This window comes from Xyrauchen texanus, chromosome 9, assembly GCF_025860055.1.
Source record: "Xyrauchen texanus isolate HMW12.3.18 chromosome 9, RBS_HiC_50CHRs, whole genome shotgun sequence".
In the NCBI taxonomy this organism is placed as follows: Eukaryota; Metazoa; Chordata; class Actinopteri; order Cypriniformes; family Catostomidae; genus Xyrauchen; species Xyrauchen texanus.
The window spans coordinates 19,644,741-19,665,285 of NC_068284.1; the positions used below are offsets into that span (position 1 = coordinate 19,644,741).

Consider the following 20,545-nt stretch of genomic DNA (forward strand, 5'->3'; position numbering starts at 1 on the left):
TAACCTGGAATGCCTGGCCATGGTCCAGGCACATCATTTCTTAATTGCAATCAGAGAGAGGAAGTGGGTTGATGTGTGAATGATGGGGGAGAGCTGATGCAGCTCTAGCAAGTGACTTAATAGTAACAGCCACCATGCTTTGCTTTATTTTTGACCTGATGCTATGCACTGCAAATATGGGGTTTGTCCCTTTAATAGGGAGCAACACTGTAGTGAGTAATAAAAAAATTCTGACTAAAAAGGATAGTTCACCCAAAAAACTTAATTCTGTCATCTTTTACTCACACTCATTTCATTGCAAATACGCATTACTTTTTATTCTCAGCAGAACTCAAAAGGAGGTCTTTTACCCATACAAAGAAAGTGAATGGTGACTGAGGCTAACATTCTGCCTAACATCTCCTTTGTGGTCAATAGAAAAACAACATAAGGGTGAGTAAATGATGACAGAATTTTCATCTTTGTGTGAAACATACACATAACAATTTATGAAAGGCCCGGGTAGTGCATTTAAAGTAACTTCACACTCTTGGAAAAAGTATGCAAGATTTCAGTTGTACTGTTGAAATGGGGGTTTAGCAGCCAATAATGAGCATGCATAGGGGATTTTAGTAAATTTGCTGAACCTACTCATCTTGCTTGGCTTTGGTTGCTAATTTTTCATATGCAAACATTTTTACAAAGCAAGTTAAGTCATGGCCAAATTAATGGAGCTCCAGTGCAAACTTTAGATTAATAGAGGCCCAGTTTTCCTTCTAATCCCTTGTTATTGTGCAGTTATAATAAATTATGAAATAACTCTGACATGTCTGGCTGCTGTTATTCAAAGGCAATGTTTTCCTGCATTTTAAACACAAACCCTCTTAGAGAATGAATGATCTGAATCTTGGAGATGAAAATGATAGCATTTTAATTAACTCTGTCTTTAGACTTGTCCAGTGTACCCAATCTAATGTTTATTTGCAGATGTAACAATTAGGGGAAGATCATATTAACACAATAGAGAGCAGGCATAACCCTTTCAGACGTGTGCTCATATCAGCTACAGTGAATGCATTGTAATACAAAACAATTGGGGCATTAAAGGAACTATTTGAAACATAATTGAAATGCCTTTTCTGTTTATGTGTCTAAATTTGATGCTAGTCCTCAAGAAAACAATCTGACATTCTTTAACAGCAAATTAAACACAAGACACAATTATAATGCAGGAATATTATATTAATATGAATGATCACTCTTATTTGAAGACAATTCAAATTAAAACGGCATGCTTTTGGTGATCATTTGCTTATCATTAGAAATCAATTACTGGGGTGTAAAGAAGTAATCTGATTAATCACTAACAAACATTAAAGCATAAATGCTTTATACATATCTATTATAAGCTTAATTGCTATTATTAATCACAATTAACATTCACCAAATTAATTAATATTTTCCAGAGTTTAAAAATAATGTTGGTCCTTCATTCATTTTCTCTGTGGTCAGGTGGAGTGACAGTGTGGTTTAGCAAACGGGATTAACAGGCAGGCCCCTCTTGGGCACGTACAGCGTTGTCCTGGTAACCATTTTGATGCAGTCGATGATGGGGCACACGCTAAGGCAGAGAGTGCAGCCAGTGCAGCTGTCCATGATTACAGGAAGATGGGTCTCAGGGTCAAACTTAATAGCCTGCAAAAGAAGAGAAAGCGGAGGGAAAAAAGCTATTATATTAGAGCAATTATCGACTCTCCATAGGAGGATTTCCCCACTTCTGGGAGATCTTTTCACAAAGTGAAAAAAGCAACAACAATGACAGCTAGCACAAGCTAGTGCCGTTCTTTAAGGTAAATAGATGGGATCCTTCATTGTACACCAGCCTTTTTTAGATGCAGTGTAAAGATAAACAGTACTTCAAGAATCAATTCTTTAACACAAATTCTAACAACTAATCTATCAAATTGTGAAAACCTTTTGTGTTCTCTGTCAAAAATGGCCCACAAAGATTGTTAATAAATCTCTCATTTGAGAGATGCTCTCATTGCATGTACTATCCCAAGATATTGCATTAGATCTTTTTGTCAACTTTAACATTAAACTCATTACATTAAATGAAGACTCCAGTCATATCAGTAACCTTATAAAAGCTGTTTTATTCTACATGGAGAGGGTCTGCATATGGGGAATCACATGACCAGACAAATACAACTGGTTAATTTCAGTAACCGTCCTGTTATTTGACACTTTCAATCATTGATTAAATTAATCATGGCTGACTGTGAACACTACATTTCTACTTCCTATTAAATATTCCTCAAAGGGTGTACATGAAAAGATGATGCACAAAAGGGCACTCAACACACATTGTGTGTGTGTGAGTGACCGTGATTGTTGTGTGTGAACATGTCCGAGGACTTTGTGAAAGCAAACACACATCAACATATGTACTTTTTATTGTATGTGCACTCTATATTTTGTGTATTGTTTACTGTACATTGTATATTATTATTGTGTAATTATGTTTACATTTGATATGTAAATTGTGTTGTGTAAGTATGTTGTTTATTGTAATTGGTATATGTATCGTCACTGTCATGACTGCTATGTTGCTCGGAACTGCACACAAGACTTTCACCTACTGTTGCACTTGTGTACATGGTCGTGTGACAATAAAGTGATTTGATTTGATCTAAAGGATTGGGCTGCTCCTGAACATTAATATTTCTGTATTTTGTAGTCTAATCCATTAATTTCCAATGGCCGGTCATTTTTGACCGGGAACACAACAGGTGTAACAAAGTGCAATAAAATTTAAAGAAAATGGTCCAATTTGTTTTGGGTGTTTTCAGATATGTGAACAAAGTCAAGGAATTTTATTCTAATTGGATAAAGTGAAAATCCTCCCATAATTTAGGACCCTGATACAGAATTAATTGCCTCCCCTTAAATCACATGTGGCACATCAAGATGATGTATCACATAATTATCAGATTAGTGTTACCTGGTAGCCCGAATCATTGCAGGTCATGTAGCACTTGCCACAGTTGATACACATCTCTGGATCAATGAGGGCCTGCACTTGTTCATTGTTGTCCAGATCCTGGTAGGCACCAATATGCTTCAGTGCTCTGGCAATCACATCCTTTACAGACAGGAGAGAAAGGGATTAAACGGCAAGAAAAACAGCCGTGGCGTCTCAAAGAAACAGTTTGAAAGGTAGCTTTCTGTTCTTAAGTAAGCTTAATTAATTCAGCGTTGGAAAGAGCAGATCAGTTTGGATTTCTGACATCGACTTTGTGATCTCCATTTCCACCTCAAGATCTCTCACAGCATAATCACCTCGAGGAATAAAGCCATTTAATGGTATGAGCAGGAATACTACGTGCTACAAGAGAGCTTCAAACATAAAAGGACAATATATACCTTTCTGTACAATTTCGCAAAATATTCAGCGCAATTCAGTTTTACTTGTATAGAGCTTTTTAAAATACATATTATTCCAAAGTAGCTTGACAGGCAATAAATAAAAAATTAAAATGTGCCAAAACCTCCAGAGAGCAAGCCAAAGGCTATCAAAAACATTCTTAGATGTTACTTAGATGAGGAAGAAATCTTGGAATTAAGCATGACTCAGCTGGGGAAGCACTCCATCTCGAAAGGACATATAGTATCCTAAATACTATATGTAAGGGAAAAATGTAATGCCTCAGATATTAAACAGTGAGGTGATATTTGAAGATATTGGCTTACTTTCACATTGGGGATAGGTTTTTTGGGGATGTTAACTCGGGCAGCAATTGAGTCCACGACCACATTCTCATTTGCATCTTTTAGGCTTTTCTTGTACTTTGCCACGGCTTGAGTCTTTGTTTCCAAGTATGGTCCAAAGCTGGGCAGACACTGTTGGACAGAAGGATGAAACAGGTGAATTACAACTCCCATTCTAAAAAGTTGTGACAGTATGAAAAATGCTAATAAAACAAAAATGAGTGATTTGTAATATCAGTTGATTCAGGTGATTTGTATAATCACCCTTTTTTAAAAGTACAGTCATTTCAAATCAGACAATTGCAACATGCACCAAAAAAGTTGTGACAGTCAAGTGTCACTGTGAAACATCACCATTTCTTCTATTAACACTTATTACGCATTTGGGCACAAGTTTGTTAAGTTTAGAAAGTGAAATTTCCCCCCATTCATCCATTATTTAGGTCTTTAGCTGCCCAATTGTACAGGGTCTTCGTTGTGGAATGGTGTGCTTCATAATGCACCACACATTCTCAATTGGAGATGGTCAGGACTGCGGACAGGTCAATCTAGCTCCCGCACTCTCTGCTTATACAGCCATGCACTGGTTTGAAGTTGTCCTGATGGAAAATGCAGGGATGAAAAAGACGGTGCTGATGGCAGTAAATGTTGCTCCAAAATTTGTACATTTCTGCCTGCATTCATGGTGTTCTCACAGATGTGCGGTAACCCATACCATGGGCACTGACACATCCCTGGCCCATACAGACACTGGCTTTTGGACCTGATGCTAATAACAGCTTGGATGATCCTTTTGTGTTTTTAAAATCTTTTTGAAATGTGGGCTTTTCAGACCAAAAACACAGTTCCACTGTTCTTTCCATCTAAGATGAAACCGAGCCCAGAGAAGTTAGCACCGCTTCTGGACAGTGTTGATGTATGGCTTCTGCTTTGCACAGTAAAGTCTTAATTTGCATCTGTGGATGCAGTGGCGAATGGTGTTGACTAACAAAAGTTTACTGAAGTAATCCCAAGCCCATGTTCATGATATCCATTACAGATGAATTATGTTTTTTAAGACACTGATGTCTGAGGGATCAGAGAAGCATTAAGAAGTGGTTTCTGTCTTGCCCTTTATGCACCGAGATTTGACCAGATTTCTTGAATCTTTTAACTATATTGTGCACCTGTAGAGGGTGAAATGCCCAAAATCATTCCAATTGGTCTTTGGGGAACATTGTTCTGAAAGTGCTGGATTATTTGCGGAGGCATCTGTTGTCAAATTGACAAGTCTTGAATGATCCTTCACTTTTTGAAGTACTAGGCTGTTTTGGAGGCTCCTTGTGTACTCTAACATGATTGCCTCACCTGTTTAACATCTCCTGTTTAACACTACCTTGTTATCTTAACTAGTCAAATTGTGATTAGTCTTAAACTGTCTCAACTTTTTTGGAGCGTGTTGCAATCATCTGATTTGACATTACTGTACATTAAACAACAACAAAAATGAAATTCACAAGGTAAAACATCATATAATGTTTAGTTGTAGTGCTTTCAATATAGAAAAGGGTGAATATAATATAAAAATCACTCCTTTTTGTTTTTATTAGCATTTTTGGAATTGGGATGGTAGTTTTAAAGATGTTTTTGTTCAGTTGAGTTGTTTTTTTGTAGACTGCCAAAGGAATACCTCAAATTAATTTATTAATTTAAAAGTCTCAAAATGTTCAGATTTCTTAATAATTTTGAGATCATATGAAATACAAATCCTATAAAATTACAAAAGATAACAATTATAATTTAGAATGTTTAGAAAATCTGATCAGTAGTTCATGTATACTCAGACAGTTTGAAATGTCATTAAACTTTGAATCATATATTTTCATTTACTGTAAATTTATATTTAACTGTACATAACAATTGTATTTCTAAGCATAACATAATGAATGTAAAAGGAATATTCCGGTTTCAATAAAAGTTAAGCTCAATCGACAGCATTGTTGATTGCCACAAAAACTTATTTTGACTCTTCCTTCCTTTCTTAAAAAAAAAGCAAAAAAAGAAGCAACAATTGAGGTTACAGTGAGGCACTTACAATAGAGGTGAATGGGGCAGATTTTGGAGGGTTTAAAGGCAGAAATATAAATCTTATAATTTTATGAAATCACTTACATTAATTCTTCTGTTAAAAATCATGCATTATTTGAGCTGTGAACATTCCTTTAATAACTTTTTTGATTGACAAAGGAATTCTTAAAATTCTCTTTAAACAATTAATTTAGAGAAAAAAGAGATCAGGTGAAAAATAAACACTGTAGTACTGTTAAAACGTTCAATGGGATTGAGATCAGTATTTCATGAACATTCAAATAGTTTGAAATATCATTAATCTTTGAATCATATATTTTCATATATATACATATTTGAATGTACATGAACTACTGATCTGTTAAGCATTGTCCAAAGAATGTTAATGACTTTTTCAAGACATGATCAAGGTAAAGCATAAAGCATGTCAAGCAAGACGTCATGTGAATTCATATATATATTTAAATAAACCTCACAAATCTAATCGAAAAATCTAAATCCATCCAAGCTTTCACTTCCCACATACATTTAGAACAAAAGTGGTTATAGTGCTATCTTTGCCTCAGATTCTCGCACACACGCCTGACCCTCCAGTGCGACGGGGCTAAAGAGGTGATTCGTATTCACAGTCACACTCCCATACCGACGCACTGAGTCTGAGAGATGGCCATAAAAGAGTCTTAAGCCTTCGCTCTCCAAATGCCATTCAACAGGAAATGCCGGCAACACTGACGAGAAATCAAGTTTGCCACAAAATTAGCCATCCTTTTAATGGAGCCATAAAGAGTATCTGCAATGAATTGTTAGAAAATTGTATAACACTACCGGTAATTGCAAGGATTAACTGGTCAAACTAATGGTTTGACACTAAAATGGTAATACATTGTAATTTGAGGGAAATGGACTTATGGGTTGCTGATGGGCACCGCTTTCAATAACTGATATTTTCAGTTTTATGAATGTCCTATCATCTTCAGGAGTATTTTTTTGGGCAATCATCATTTGAAACTTTGGAATAAACACTTGGACCATTTACATGCACACTTATAATCGAGCTAAAGCAGGTTTTTGTGTAGTCAATCTTTGGTCATCAATGATACATGACACAATGCATAATTTAATATTTAAAGAGAGTGAATCAGCTGAAGAAGTGTTAAATAGCCTACATGCTGCACATCACTGTTTGCGTCTTTCTGTGTGCCGAGGCCAGTTATGCTCCAATAGGGTGCAACAGTCTGGTTCTGGAAGTAATAATCCCATACATTTTTCTGTAGAATAATTTTTTTCAACAACAACTTGATATCGTGTTTGATATAGAAATCATGGTAAACAACTACGTAACCCATGGTCCTGCAAAGAAAGCTGCACCAATCAGAGAATCGCAGCCAATCAAGCCCGTGAAACATGCCTCGCTGTGACCGGCCACTCCCATGATGAACTGTGAATGATATAATCAAGTTGGTGTCACTTCACACTTAAACTAATCTATTTGTACATATCGGAATATTTTGCAATAAATGTAAAATAATATGTTTCTATACTTATAATCAACAACAAATTCAAAATAATTCAAGTTTTATAAATTCCTAGAGTTTTTATTCAATTACATAATTTGCAATGCTTCATGACATTGTAGTACATACCTAATGAAAGACGGTAAGTACACAGTATTGTACATTTGTCTTTTTGTCGGATTTTCACATACTTTTTGTGATGTTGTGATTTACCTTGGAGATGATTGGTTTGGTTCATGGCTTACAACTCTTATGTAGTTGGATTTTATATAAAGCCTATGGGAGAAATGAATAGGAAAAATACTTCCAGAACCCTGATGACTGAATAATTGGGCGAGCACTGTTGCACTCTATACATGCTGGACAAGGCCACGCTAAAATCTAAATTATCTAGGTCTGTTAGATTAAAGTGTTTACATGATATTTTAAAAAATAAAATTATTGTTTTAATCTGACTGAAATAAAACGTATAAAGTGCATGTAAACATACTGACTGACTTTCCAATTAACAGTTTTCAACATCTTTCGACATCTTGCAGCAAAAGAACAGTTTGCTTATTCACGCATTTAAACAAATATTCCACCCTTCCTGCAACAAGAATTCCTAACAACACCTGCCACAAATCCATTCGTCCCAACGCTAGGACATTTAAAGCAGTTTTGCAATTTTTCAGTAACACAATCTCCTCAAAGTTGTTATCCACAACAGCCTGTAACCCTTTATTTCCACCATGGCCAGATAGAAGTGCCTCCACCGCAAAGCAAAATAATCAAAATACGCAGAAAATGAACTGTTATGAGCTATACAAATCAAACTTTATACTTGGAAAAAAAAGAGAGAGCAGTGGCCTGTGCTAAGCCAGGACCTATCAGAGGAAACACAGAAACAAATCTATGGCAGCGGTGATGACTGCAGGACTAATGGCTAGCTTAGGGGGTTGGGCGCATCCTCCATGTACTTATTTCCCCGTAGAGCTTACACTGGTGGCCCTGTTCTAATCCTGCATAAAAGCATTACTCTCTTAGGCACAGGCTGACAGTCTAATGAATCAACCGTTCCAGCCCTGCAGCAGACAGTGTGAGGAACCCATCGGGGCCTGGGGAGATAAACGCGCATGCACATACACACCAAGTACACACACACAGAGATATGTCATTAACAGTGCATCAGTCAAAATATATCGAGAAACGAGCGGCTTGCTTGTGACAGCATTGGTGAAACTTTGATTACACTGCAACTTGGGTGACAGGTTACTATTCAAACAGTGTAAGGGCAAATATGATTCATATACATTGGGTTTCTGAGTCCACTTTTTGTTGTCTATATAAATCATGTCATCAGCATAACAATTTAAGTGAAAACGTTTAGTATTTCATTAGTCCTCCTTTTGCTTTAATGGCAGCATGCACTCAAGCCACATGTTTGAATCCATTATCCATTTTATCCAGCACGATTTGAAAATGTTTCCAAGAGCATCTTGTGTGCATCAAGGAAATCTGACCTGTACAAATAAGCCAATGTCATAAATTAACTTAATTGAGATCTAGAAATAATGCAGAATCTTCAATATTTCTAGGTTTAAATTAGATTTAGGTTCTAAATTAGATAACATTTTTTTAATGTGGACTTCTTATTGACAGTGACTGTCAAATGAAGAATGATTGGGGGCCGAATCTAAACGTGCATCACCTGCATGATTCCACCTGTACCACTAATCAGTGGCTACAACATATGAAATATACCGTGCTTCAACAGTTTTACCTTAAAGGAATGTTCCAGGTTAAATACAACTTAAGCTATATGGTCTGTATCTCTGGAATGCTCAAAACAAACATTTAAAAAACACAGTTCACAGTTATGCACTTTTAATGGTCTACAGGTTCAACATCAATTTCTGTCAACAATTTCTGTTTTTTCTTTCTTTATTTGTTTTTACAGATTGTGGGATGTCAAAATTATTTTCAACAGCATGTCACAGATTCTGTCTACAGAACTTAAAGGGATAGCTCACCCAAAAATAATAATTCTCTCTTCATTTAATCACCCTCATGCAGTCTCAAACTCATGTGAATCATTTTTCTTCTGCATAAGACAAACAAATATATTTTGAAGGATGTATGATGTGCTTGATGTGGTCCAAAACTTTAAGTAATACATTCAACTCGAGTGGTTTAATCCATGTCTTCTGAAGCAATATAGTTGCTTTTGGTGAGAAATAGACCAAAAAATAAATCCTTATTTACTATAAATATTCAGATCCACAGTCTCCTTGCAGATTTCATGTATTGAGAGCTGCAAACAAACCAGACACAGTGTTGTCAGGTTTGCAGTTAAAATTATTTGTACATTTGTAAGTCACAGGTTAAGTTTTTATGAGATTCTATGAGTTGGGCTGGATGTAAACATTTATAGTTAAAAAGGACTTACATTTTGGTCTGTTTCTCACCCAAAACTGATTGTATCGATTCAGAACACATGGATTAAAACACCTGAGTTGTATGGTTTAATTTTATGATGCCTTTATGCCCTTTTTGGATTTTAAAAGTTGCATTTTATGGACAAAAACACATCATAGATCTTTCAAAAACAGAGATAGGACCAAAAACACATGAACACACCTTACTGGCACACATGACCCTCTTTAATCTGACCAAATCCACATTCAAAGCAACTCACCATCATTTTGCCTCTGGCAGACTTGTGAGTAAGAGCTGGGTACATAAATGGCAACCAGCGGAAATCCCTGACGCCCATATGAACTTCATATCTTCCAGAGACACAAAACTCAATCTGCCTGACTCACAGCAACCTTATTCAGCCCTATTAGATGAGTGCTCTCTCCCTCTTTCTGTCTTCTGTTTAGTTATTAACCACAGCGTATCTACTTTATGCTAATTTGCTCTAAGATCATTCAAAGGATTCAAAGAAGAGTCTACAAAGCAATACTCTTAACAATGGAAAAGAAAAATATAATGACAGGAGATTTCAAAAAGAATTTTATTTTATTTTTTATTTTTTTTACAAAGAGATACTGAGAGAAAGAAAATACCATTTGATTTGGGTTTCTGCTAAACAGATGGCTTGAATTCTTGTGTATAAAAGCAAGAGTACCAAATAACAGTTACACAAACATGTTGGTGGAATAGGAATGTCTTTTCTTTCTGTTGGGAGGGAATCGTTTTTTTGCAGGTCCACTCCACGAGGAGTGCTTTTTTTAATGAGAGGAGCTACACGCACTGCCAAATCTCATGTCCCGGGCAACCAGAAAGCCTTTGCTAATTAGATGCAGAGCTTTCCAAAACACAGGGCTTGTCAATTCTCCCATTTCCCCTCTGGATTGTAAATCAAGAGTGCAGTGGAGGAAGCAGCACACATTATGTCAGTGTGGGCTGAGTGATTTAAATTATACGAGAATTAGAATGGAAGCCCGCTCTCGTATGTTCTGTAGCATCACAACATTGCCAAGGGATTCGACGAGAAAAGCGTTAATCTTTCTTCTTGCCTTGTAATGGCTGGTTGTAATGGCACTTTAAGAGCTAAACAGACGTCACATGACAAAATCTAAGCATACTAAGTAAAGGCCGGAGACATTGGGGAAAGCAATATTAATAGGACACCAATTGTAACGGAAAGTGAGATAACTGTCCGGTGTGGTGGGGTTGTGTATGGTGAGATCTGATGATTTCATTACCAGTGAATGGTGGTCTGACCAGCAGTGCTAACTGAATACACCAGTGGCAAATTCTCAGGGCCAGCAAAGTCTTCTCTGCTAGCCTAACATGCAAAATAAATACATATGTTTCATCCTTTCATTCTCAATCACCTTTTTGCCTACGTATTTTTAATCGCTTTTCACTCCTAATTAATCAATAAACAAAAGTTTATCCAGTCAGAATTTATTCCTTGATGCTTACAAGCAAAGTGTGACAACTGTTACACAAATCGCATGCCCGAAGCAGTAGGTGAGTTTGAGCTCCTCCCCCTCAGGCCTTCAGAATTTCTTCAGAATCCCTCAACAGTGCAAATGAATGGGCAACTAAAGTCAGTTTGTCTGATTCATCTGTAAATCAGATTGATTTATTTGTTATTGGTGGGTGTGATATTTAGAATTATGTCCAAGTTGATGCCTTCTGGCTGGCCTTGAGTGACGCAATCACGCTTTAAGTGATGTAATTTGAAAGTGAAGAGCATGAGATTGTCATAACAGATGCTATCGCCATTGAGAAGAGATCCTTATGGATTTAAAAACCTGAGATGTTCAGAATGACCGTGAGATTGTTTCATTTATTAAACAGAATGGAGGACTGATTTTCACTTCAAGCAAACTGGTAAATGCTTTTTGCGTTGTTATAGCAACATCAGGAATTTTCTAAGTATAAATTAAGCTGCATTTAGTGTTGGATCAAGTTTTGAAAAGTAGTGTTGTGTTCCATTCAACTCGGAAAGTCGGATTTTACAACTTCCTACTAGGAAAAGTGCAATGGAATGCATCTTGAAGCCAGAATTACAACTTGTAGGCTTGTGCAGAAAGTCTCAACTCCGATTTCACTAAGATGCAGGGGCATGATGTCACACAAACATGTCGCCACTCAGGTAGATAAACAAAGTGATAAACATTCACTTTATTAAGTAATATCTATAAATGAGTTTGTTTCCACATTACATCATATTAAAGCTTGTTTAACAAACGCCTGCAGAAACAGGGGGATAAAACATTATAATCTCTTTTGATAATTGTACACCTGAAGCACAAATGCTAGCACTGCAGCGTTGTTTATCAGTTGGGTTGCTAGGAGACATCTCTAATGAGAGTCAAACCCCTGCTAAGCTAACGGGAGCTTTGCTGTTCAGAATATAAGGGAATGGAATGCATTTATGGTCGGAGATATCAAGTAGGAATATCCCACATCCAACTTGAATGGAATGCATCATAACCATTTACACTGACGAAACAAAATGTATTGCAAGCAACATTTAAATCACAAATATTATTAGATAGATTTTTGCAGGTATTATTGACCTCCTTGGTAGATTCTAATGATGGGTCTTTCATGAATGATTTGTTCATTTTGAATGAATATTTGATATGACTCATAAGAACGAGTAGTCTAAGAGAGTGATTCATTCATTTGACACGTGACAGCCGCAAAGACTCTGCACAGGAAACATAAATATTAGTTCATACTCCAAACCTTCCTTAAATACCAGCGGTTAATGTAAGCGCAGCGTAGTTCTAGCGGGAAGAGCTGTACATCATCGCATCATTAGCTGGGTAATTCCCAGCCAATCACATGTAAGCCATTGCTTTATAAGTCTGTTCACAATCTATCACATTGCTGTTTCAGTTTGCTAACTCGGCAAATAAACATGCTTCAACCTCTCCAGGCCACAGGAGAACTAGTGCACAGAACATCTCTGGAAGCCCGCCTTCCCTTTCCAATGACGTCATCGCTTAATCTCAACTTCTGCCCACATCAACCCATGGGGAGTAAACAACCCGAAAACCCGGATCTTCATCCATATCTCATTCATTTAGGAGATCTCTCTCAATCCAGCCACCGCAACCTCAACCGGATTGCATATGTTTGTGTTATCATTTTTATGGTGCATGAATGCGGTGTAGTGGCAGGGAAAATATCTCTGTGTAAATGTGAAATTTCAATAGGGGGTGCTGAGTTTGGCTGTGAGAGGAACAAACATAACAACAATTCAAATAATTTTGTGATATTAAAAATACATATATGGTAATTCCAGTCATAAAACAGGGCAGCTTTGATTATCTGTGTGTAATGCAATTCCCAACTAAAGCAAAAAATAAACAAAATCCCTTTGATATTGATCACACAAGTATTCGTTAGATTTAAATCTTTTTGCAAAAGTAGAGAAGGTTTTGCTGCCTAAACAGACTAATCTCACTGCTAATTTGGCGACAGTAGAAATCGGTCTGTGCTTACCAAATTTGAAGCACTGCCCCCAGTGGCTGAAGCTGGAAGTGTTGTTGAACATATGGACTCATGTGAGCTCCAGTTTCTAGGTGAAATGTCTAGAGTGGCTCCAAAAGCGAGTTGTTTTTGGTTGTAAATTATGTAATCTAGTCAACAGGAATGCATATTTTATTAACCATACGCCCTGACCCTAACTGTCAATGGAGCAGAATTATAATCTTAGAGGGAAAATGCATCCTCCAAATTACTCACCAACATTTGTTGGTTAAAAGTAACATCAGCATTAAACCAGCCAGTGTTTGATAGCAAACTCTAGCTGAGGGCCACCATTGTACAAACAGTCATGGGGTCAGTGAACGGTCTTAAGAAGCCTGGGGTGAATTACTCTCACAACCAAACTTGTGGCTATGTTACTAACACCCACAACTTTATACATTTTTCATGACTGAATAAAGAAGATTTATTTCCACACCAGGCCTCAAGGTTAACCAGAAAAGCACCACAGAGTGTTTCATTTTCTGAGACAAGCCTTAGGCGACCAGCCACGGATAAGCTCACCTTTCCGACAAGCTCCTCCACATGGGGGACAGGTTTGCCCTTCTGGTGGCGTATTGTGGGAGGAGACTGGCCATCCCAATTGTGCAGCTCCTCAATGCTTTTCAGATACAGTAAGGCCTTTAGGCCTAAACAGTAGTCTTCAATAACTGTGAAGTCCTGGTTCTGCACAGCGCTGCACACCTGTTAAATATGCACAGATATATAAACAGTCTTAGGGCAAGTACTTAGTGAAAAAGTAGTGATTACACTATTCAGCTCAGCTTTGAGTGTGTGTTTTCTCAAAAGCAGAGTGTATAATGGCTGAATCAGACACAAAAGAAAGAAAGGTGACCACATGGTTCCAGTTCAATAGATCACAGTTTTTTTTTTTATTTGAAGCCTTTATTCACTGATAATCTTCCTTTCAGCTGAAGCTCTGAAATTACATTTGCATTCATGTTCGGACTCAAAAATGGTCATGTAATTGACAGCAAAAGCATTGGTTCTTCTCTGTCATAACTGAACACAGCACACCAGTGAGGTTTGAGAGCTGCAATGGAGGGGAAGATTATTGGTGAATAATTAAATAAACTTTGTTCACACAAAATATATTTTTATATGTCTTCAGCAGACTATTAGTCAAGTGCTCAAGTCAAATGGACAACTTTTAAGGTACCTTAATGCTATATTTTGTAATTTGTGGAGCTATTGAAACAAGGTCACTTAAGAACTTATGCGTATGGAAAAGAGCAGCATAAAGATTCTTGAAAAACCCTCCTTTTATGTTCCACAGAATAAATAACATATATGGATTTGGAATGACATTAAAGTGAGTGAATGTGGCAGGGTGGAGGGCGGGGCCGGGTCGTGATCCTACACACCCGGTCCCGTATTAGGCTAATTATGTAGGATCATGACCCGGCCCCGCCCTCCACCCTGCCACAGTGAGTAATGACAGAATTTTTATCAATCTCGACTCTCCACAGGAATCACATACCAAAGTCTTTACCACAACCCTACATGTTGGAAACTAAATTTCCATCAGGGAAATTCAGAATCAGCGATATATGGGACATGCAGGCAAACGTTTAGGTACTTTCCAGATGTTTCCTGTCCTTTGCAGTACTCGGTAACATGGCTGTAGGAAACTGAAGAGATACTCATAATATATATAATTCAATATAGGTGAATTGTACAAAGAATTATACCACAGAACAACCTGCAATTTCTGAATATATGGTAATTAAACCGATAGTTCACCCAAAATTTTTTATTCTCTCATCATTTACTCACACTCATGTTGTTCCAATCACATATGACTTTCTTTCTTATGGGGAACACAAAAGATGTTATGCTTAATGAAAGCCTCACTCACCATTCAGTTTAATTTTATGGAAATGTTATATTGGGATTGGAACAACATGAGGGTGATCAAACGATTACACAATTTTCATTTTTGGGGGAACTATCCCTAAAAACAAAACAGAAGTACGGCGGTCTTGCCTGTACTACAGTACTTTTCTCTGTAAACAGATTTCTCTAAGGGAATTTGAAACATTTCAGTACCTTGAGTACCAGTGCATCTCAAGCTGTCTGATCATCTGTTCTTATATTAGTTCTATCACTCATCTAGTCCCAAGAAAGATGTTCTTAACTGTATTGGGGTTGTTAAAGATTTTAACCAATTCTGAATGTTTTAATTACTAGAGACATCAACATACAGTATATGCATGGATGACAATAGTAGCATTTATCTGAACCAATACAAAAAAATTTACATTTTTAGGTCTGTTTTAGTTTAAACATTAAAAGGAAAGTTCACCCAAAAATGAAAACTCTCTCATCATTTACTCAACCTAGTGCTATCCCAGATGTGTATGATTTTCTTCTGCAGAACACAAACAATGATTTTATATGTCTTATGAAGCAATGCAATCACATTAGGTTAGAAACAGATCAATATTTCAATATTCTTTCTTAAATTTTATTTCATTTTCACTTTGAGAATGTGAAAAATGTGAAAGTAAAAGAGGAGATTTGTAGTAAAAAAGGACTTAAATATGGACCTGTGTCTCACTCACACCTATTATATTGCTTCAGAAGACATGGATTAAACCACTGGAGTCATATGGATTATGCTGCCTTTTTATTAGATTTTTGGAGCTTGAAAGGTCTGATCACCATTCACTTGCATTGTATGAACCTACAGTGCTGAAATATTCTTCTAAAAATCTTCATTTGTGTTCACCAGAAGAAAGTCATACATATCTGGGATGGCGTGAGGTGTAAGTAAACGATGAGAGAAATTAATTATCCCTTTAAGTACCCACAAAAAGTACATGTTGCCTTTTCTGACCACTGTTATGTCACTTAGCGATATCTCACAGCTAATACTATTGTGACCTGCGTGGAGCTCATATCATCTCTCACAGCCCTCTCTTTAGACTTCCATCTCAGTCTGTCTAAGTGTATTAATTCTACTGTCCCCTTAAAAAAAATGTCTAAGGAACCATTCATTTTCAAGTTTAATTACATTCACAAAGACAATCCTAGCATCCTTTTCTGCACCAAAGTTAGGCTGCTTAACCCCTCACCTCAAATATAATTTTCACAACAGAAAAGTTCAATGCTTTTACAGCATTCTACAGTGATAAAATGACTAACATAATACAAAACATAAATTGTCAGCCCTTATGACAAAGTTCAGGCATGAAACTCTGAATAGTGTAAGCTGAAAGGTTCTTTGAATTGGTTATCTGTTGGCCAACCAGCTTGTTCACATGTGATATGTCAAGCCAATCAGCTTGTAGCAGATTGACTGGGTTTTTCTTCTGGGTGCCAACTTATAAGTAAATTATAAGTAAATTTTTTAATCTTAAAGTCATCATACAAAGGTTCGAACTTGTTTTTTAACAGATGAACCATGGCCAATTGGCTCACTGCAGCACAACACAAGTTTTCTCTAATCCCTCCACATCCCCAGCAACACATGTCTAGATCTACTACAGAGGGGATTGTATTTATGCCTAATTGTGCAGCAGAAGCAGGATGCCCAGATGCTTAACTCAGTATGTTTGTGTATGTCCAACAGTAGCAGGTCTCCATACATGCTCTGCAGCTGCATAGCAAATCTAGTCCGCTAATGTCCTATAAATATGTCATACCCACATTAACATGCCAAATCTTTCTGAGAGATTTCATGACTGAAATACATTAAGTCAAGTCATATCACTTATTCATTCTTCTAGCTTCCCTTTCTACCAATCGCTTACTAACTTCTTCCTGTTAATCAGTCCCTCCAGCCACAATTTTTCCACATACTTTAAGTCGGCAATTGTTAGTCCTCAGCTAAAGAAAAGCAATCTTGATTCCTCTATGCTCAGTAACTACAGTCCCATCTTCCATTTCATGGCAAAATAATTGAAACGGTAGTGTCCCTAAAGCTCAATATCTTTCTCTACATTAATAATCTTAATGAGACATTCCAGTCTGGCTTTCAGGCCAACCATAGCACTGGAACTGCTTTTTTTTTATACAGATCTGCAAGTCAATAAGGACTCAGGTAAACTGTCAATCCTAGTTCTTTTAGATCTCTCAGTGCTACATTTGACACAGTGATCATGTGATTCTGCTCGATCGTTTCAGATCCTAATAAACACTGAAAACTTAACATATTAAATAATAGTGCAAATTCTAAATTATTTATTTTTTATTTATTTTTACAAATGTGACTTTTTGGTATCATATTTGAAACATAAGGCTTTAAGTGTCATTAGCATAAGATCATGATAGCTTGTGGTGCAAATCAATGACATTTCTTTATTGATAGAGCAGTCCATATATAAAGTCAAATAAATATCAGTTCCCATTCTAAATATATAATATAAAAATGATATCAGTAATTTCAAAGCTCTGTATTTTTTATTGAGATGTTATAACACATAATGGAATGCAATCTAATGATAACTGTGAGATACACAAATAACTTTACCCCAAAGGCCTGCTGTATCATATTTAATACACACATTTTCAACACAATTTTTCTAGAAAATGATGTACAAAAAAAAAAAAAAGTAATAACAAGTTTCTAACAATAAAGGTTATTGTTACTGTTGCTTTACCAAAATCAGCAAATATTTCACAGCAAAATGCATCACAATAGGAAACCGGCCCTACTGGAATTGCCTTCTAGTTGAGCATGGGTAATTCACCAGGAGGCAACAGACATATAGTATATCGCATGCAACTGTTTTTGCAGCCTGGTATTTTGATGATGTTTAGGCTTTAGAAAATTTTCTAAACATTCTAAACTCATTTTTTGTTAGGGTTAAGTGGCAATACTATGTATGTGGGTACACATACCTCCTGATGTCATGTGATATCTTTTGGTGTCCCCCAAGGCTCACTTCTCGGCCCTTTATTATGTAACTTCTATATGCTTCTGTTAGCTGGTGCAATTTATCAATACAACGTCTCCTTTCATCATTATGCAGATGACACACAATTCTATTATCCACTTGCACTAGATGCCCAAAAATCAATTAGTACACTGCTGGACTGGATATAGAGCTTAAGATGGAGATAGTATCACTGAAAAGGATGCTCAGAGAAATTCTGTTCAGCCCTGTGACATATCTATACACTTTTTCTCTGAAGGTCAATAATCACGTAAAGAATTTAGGAACCGTGCTTGACAGTGATGTCAGTTTTAAAAACAATATAAGCAATGTATATGAAATGCTATATTTTAAACACATTCTCTTCCCTGCTCACAATGAATAAAATCATTCACAAATTTGTTACATCTAGGCTTGATGATTGAAATAGGGTTCAAACATTTAAAAGAGTTCAGAATGCAGCTGCAAGAATCATGACTCGCACTAGAATCCATTCTTCGGCTACCTGTGTTTTACAGAATTGTTTCAGGATCTCTTATTAATTTGTAAATATTTTCATTGTGTTGCTGTACACAACTTAGCAATATGATTAAGAAATATACTATAACTAGACCACTCAGATCCCCCAACAACAACTTTGTTTATTTGTAAGACAGCTTAAAAGAGATGAAAAGAGGTTAGGGTTAGAGAATAACCCTAACCTAACCCTACCTCAAAGTGCACTTGTTTATAGGGGGTTTTCCTCTTTCTCTTACTTCACATTTTCGCGATTCAGAAAACATACACCATATTGCATTATTGGAATTAAAAGGACAGTCTCTAAAGAAACCAGTAATATTTTCTTCATCTGGACTTACAGCATCTTTGATAAGTTAAAAATGTACTTGTGCACAGATCAGTGTAATCTAATATGAATATTGCCATATGGCAATAAAAAAAAAAAAAGGCTTGTTGCAATATGCCAATTCATTACCACAATGGAGTAACAGTAATTAATTTTCCTCACTGGGAATTTTTATGGATAGTGGCTTCAATTATATTACTGCAGTTATTTATTAATTGGCAAGTGTTTATAGTAGACCTAAAATAATTCTATTAAGACATACATAACACAATTATGATTTATGTTTCATGAAAAATTAACAGTTATATTGTACAGAAAGGCCAAGAAGAAAAGTGTACAACTGACTAGCAATAAGTATGAGCTAGGGTTTTAAGAGACATATTAAAGGAAAAATAATAATGATTCACTAAATACAAATTTGTAAACATGAATTTAATTAGAAGAAATATTGATAAGAAAAATTTGGCATTTTCCATTAAGGTACAGATTTGCCATTTGGAAGCGTTTCCACAAATGGTAAAATGTTTGGGTAAATATTAAGTCTTTTGATTTAACATGTTAATTCAGTGCGATTCATTATATAACAAATAACGCATTAAATAAATTTATGCAATTAATGACATCCCTGGAACGTAGTAAGAAATATTCCTACCATCTGCATAATTTAAGCTTGAAGTACCACCTGTTTTCTTCAGGGGTCAGTAAGCGTAACATACAGTGGGTACGGAAAGTATTCAGACCCCCTTAAATTTTTCACTCTTTGTTATATTGCAGCCATTTGCTAAAATCATTTAAGTTCATTTTTTTTCCTCATTATTGTACACACAGCACCCCATATTGACAGAAAAACACAGAATTGTTGACAGTTTTGCACATTTATTAAAAAAGAAAAACTGAAATATCACATGGTCCTAAGTATTCAGACCCTTTGTTCAGTATTTAGTAGAAGCACCCTTTTGATCTAATACAGCCATGAGTCTTTTTGGGAAAGATGCAACAAGTTTTTCACATCTGGATTTGGGTATCCTCTGCCATTCCTCCTTGCAGATCCTCTCCAGTTCTGTCAGGTTGGTTGGTAAATTTTGGTGGACAGCCATTTTCAGGTCTCTCCAGAGATGCTCAATTGGGTTTAAGTCAGGGGTCTGGCTGGGCCATTCCAGAACAGTCACAGAGTTGTTGTGAAGCCACTCCTTCGTTATTTTAGCGGTGTGCTTAGGGTCATTGTCTTGTTGGAAGGTGAACCTTCGGCCCAGTCTGAGGTCCAGAGCACTCTGGAGAAGGTTTTCGTCCAGGATATCCCTGTACTTGGCCGCATTCATCTTTCCCTTGATTGCAACCAGTCGTCCTGTCCCTGCAGCTGAAAAACACCCCCACAGCATGATGCTGCCACCACCATGCTTCACTGTTGAGACTGTATTGGACAGGTGATGAGCAGTGCCTGGTTTTCTCCACACATACCACTTAGAATTAAGGCCAAAAAGTTCTATCTT

General features: G+C 36.6%; 1 protein-coding gene across 2 annotated transcripts in view; it reads right to left on the bottom strand.

Annotated features, from left to right (window-relative positions):
- Window positions 1-892: 892 nt before the first annotated feature.
- Window positions 893-20,545, bottom strand: part of LOC127649170 (dihydropyrimidine dehydrogenase [NADP(+)]) — a 293,316-nt gene continuing 273,663 nt past the window's right edge. For both annotated transcript variants that reach the window (XM_052134143.1, XM_052134142.1), the window contains 4 exons: window positions 13,836-14,015; window positions 3,733-3,882; window positions 2,984-3,124; window positions 893-1,674 (listed from right to left, as the gene is read on the bottom strand). In XM_052134143.1, the coding sequence (XP_051990103.1) occupies window positions 1,510-1,674; window positions 2,984-3,124; window positions 3,733-3,882; window positions 13,836-14,015 (636 nt within the window). In that variant the 3' untranslated portion in view covers window positions 893-1,509. The remainder of the gene's footprint in view (window positions 1,675-2,983; window positions 3,125-3,732; window positions 3,883-13,835; window positions 14,016-20,545) is intronic.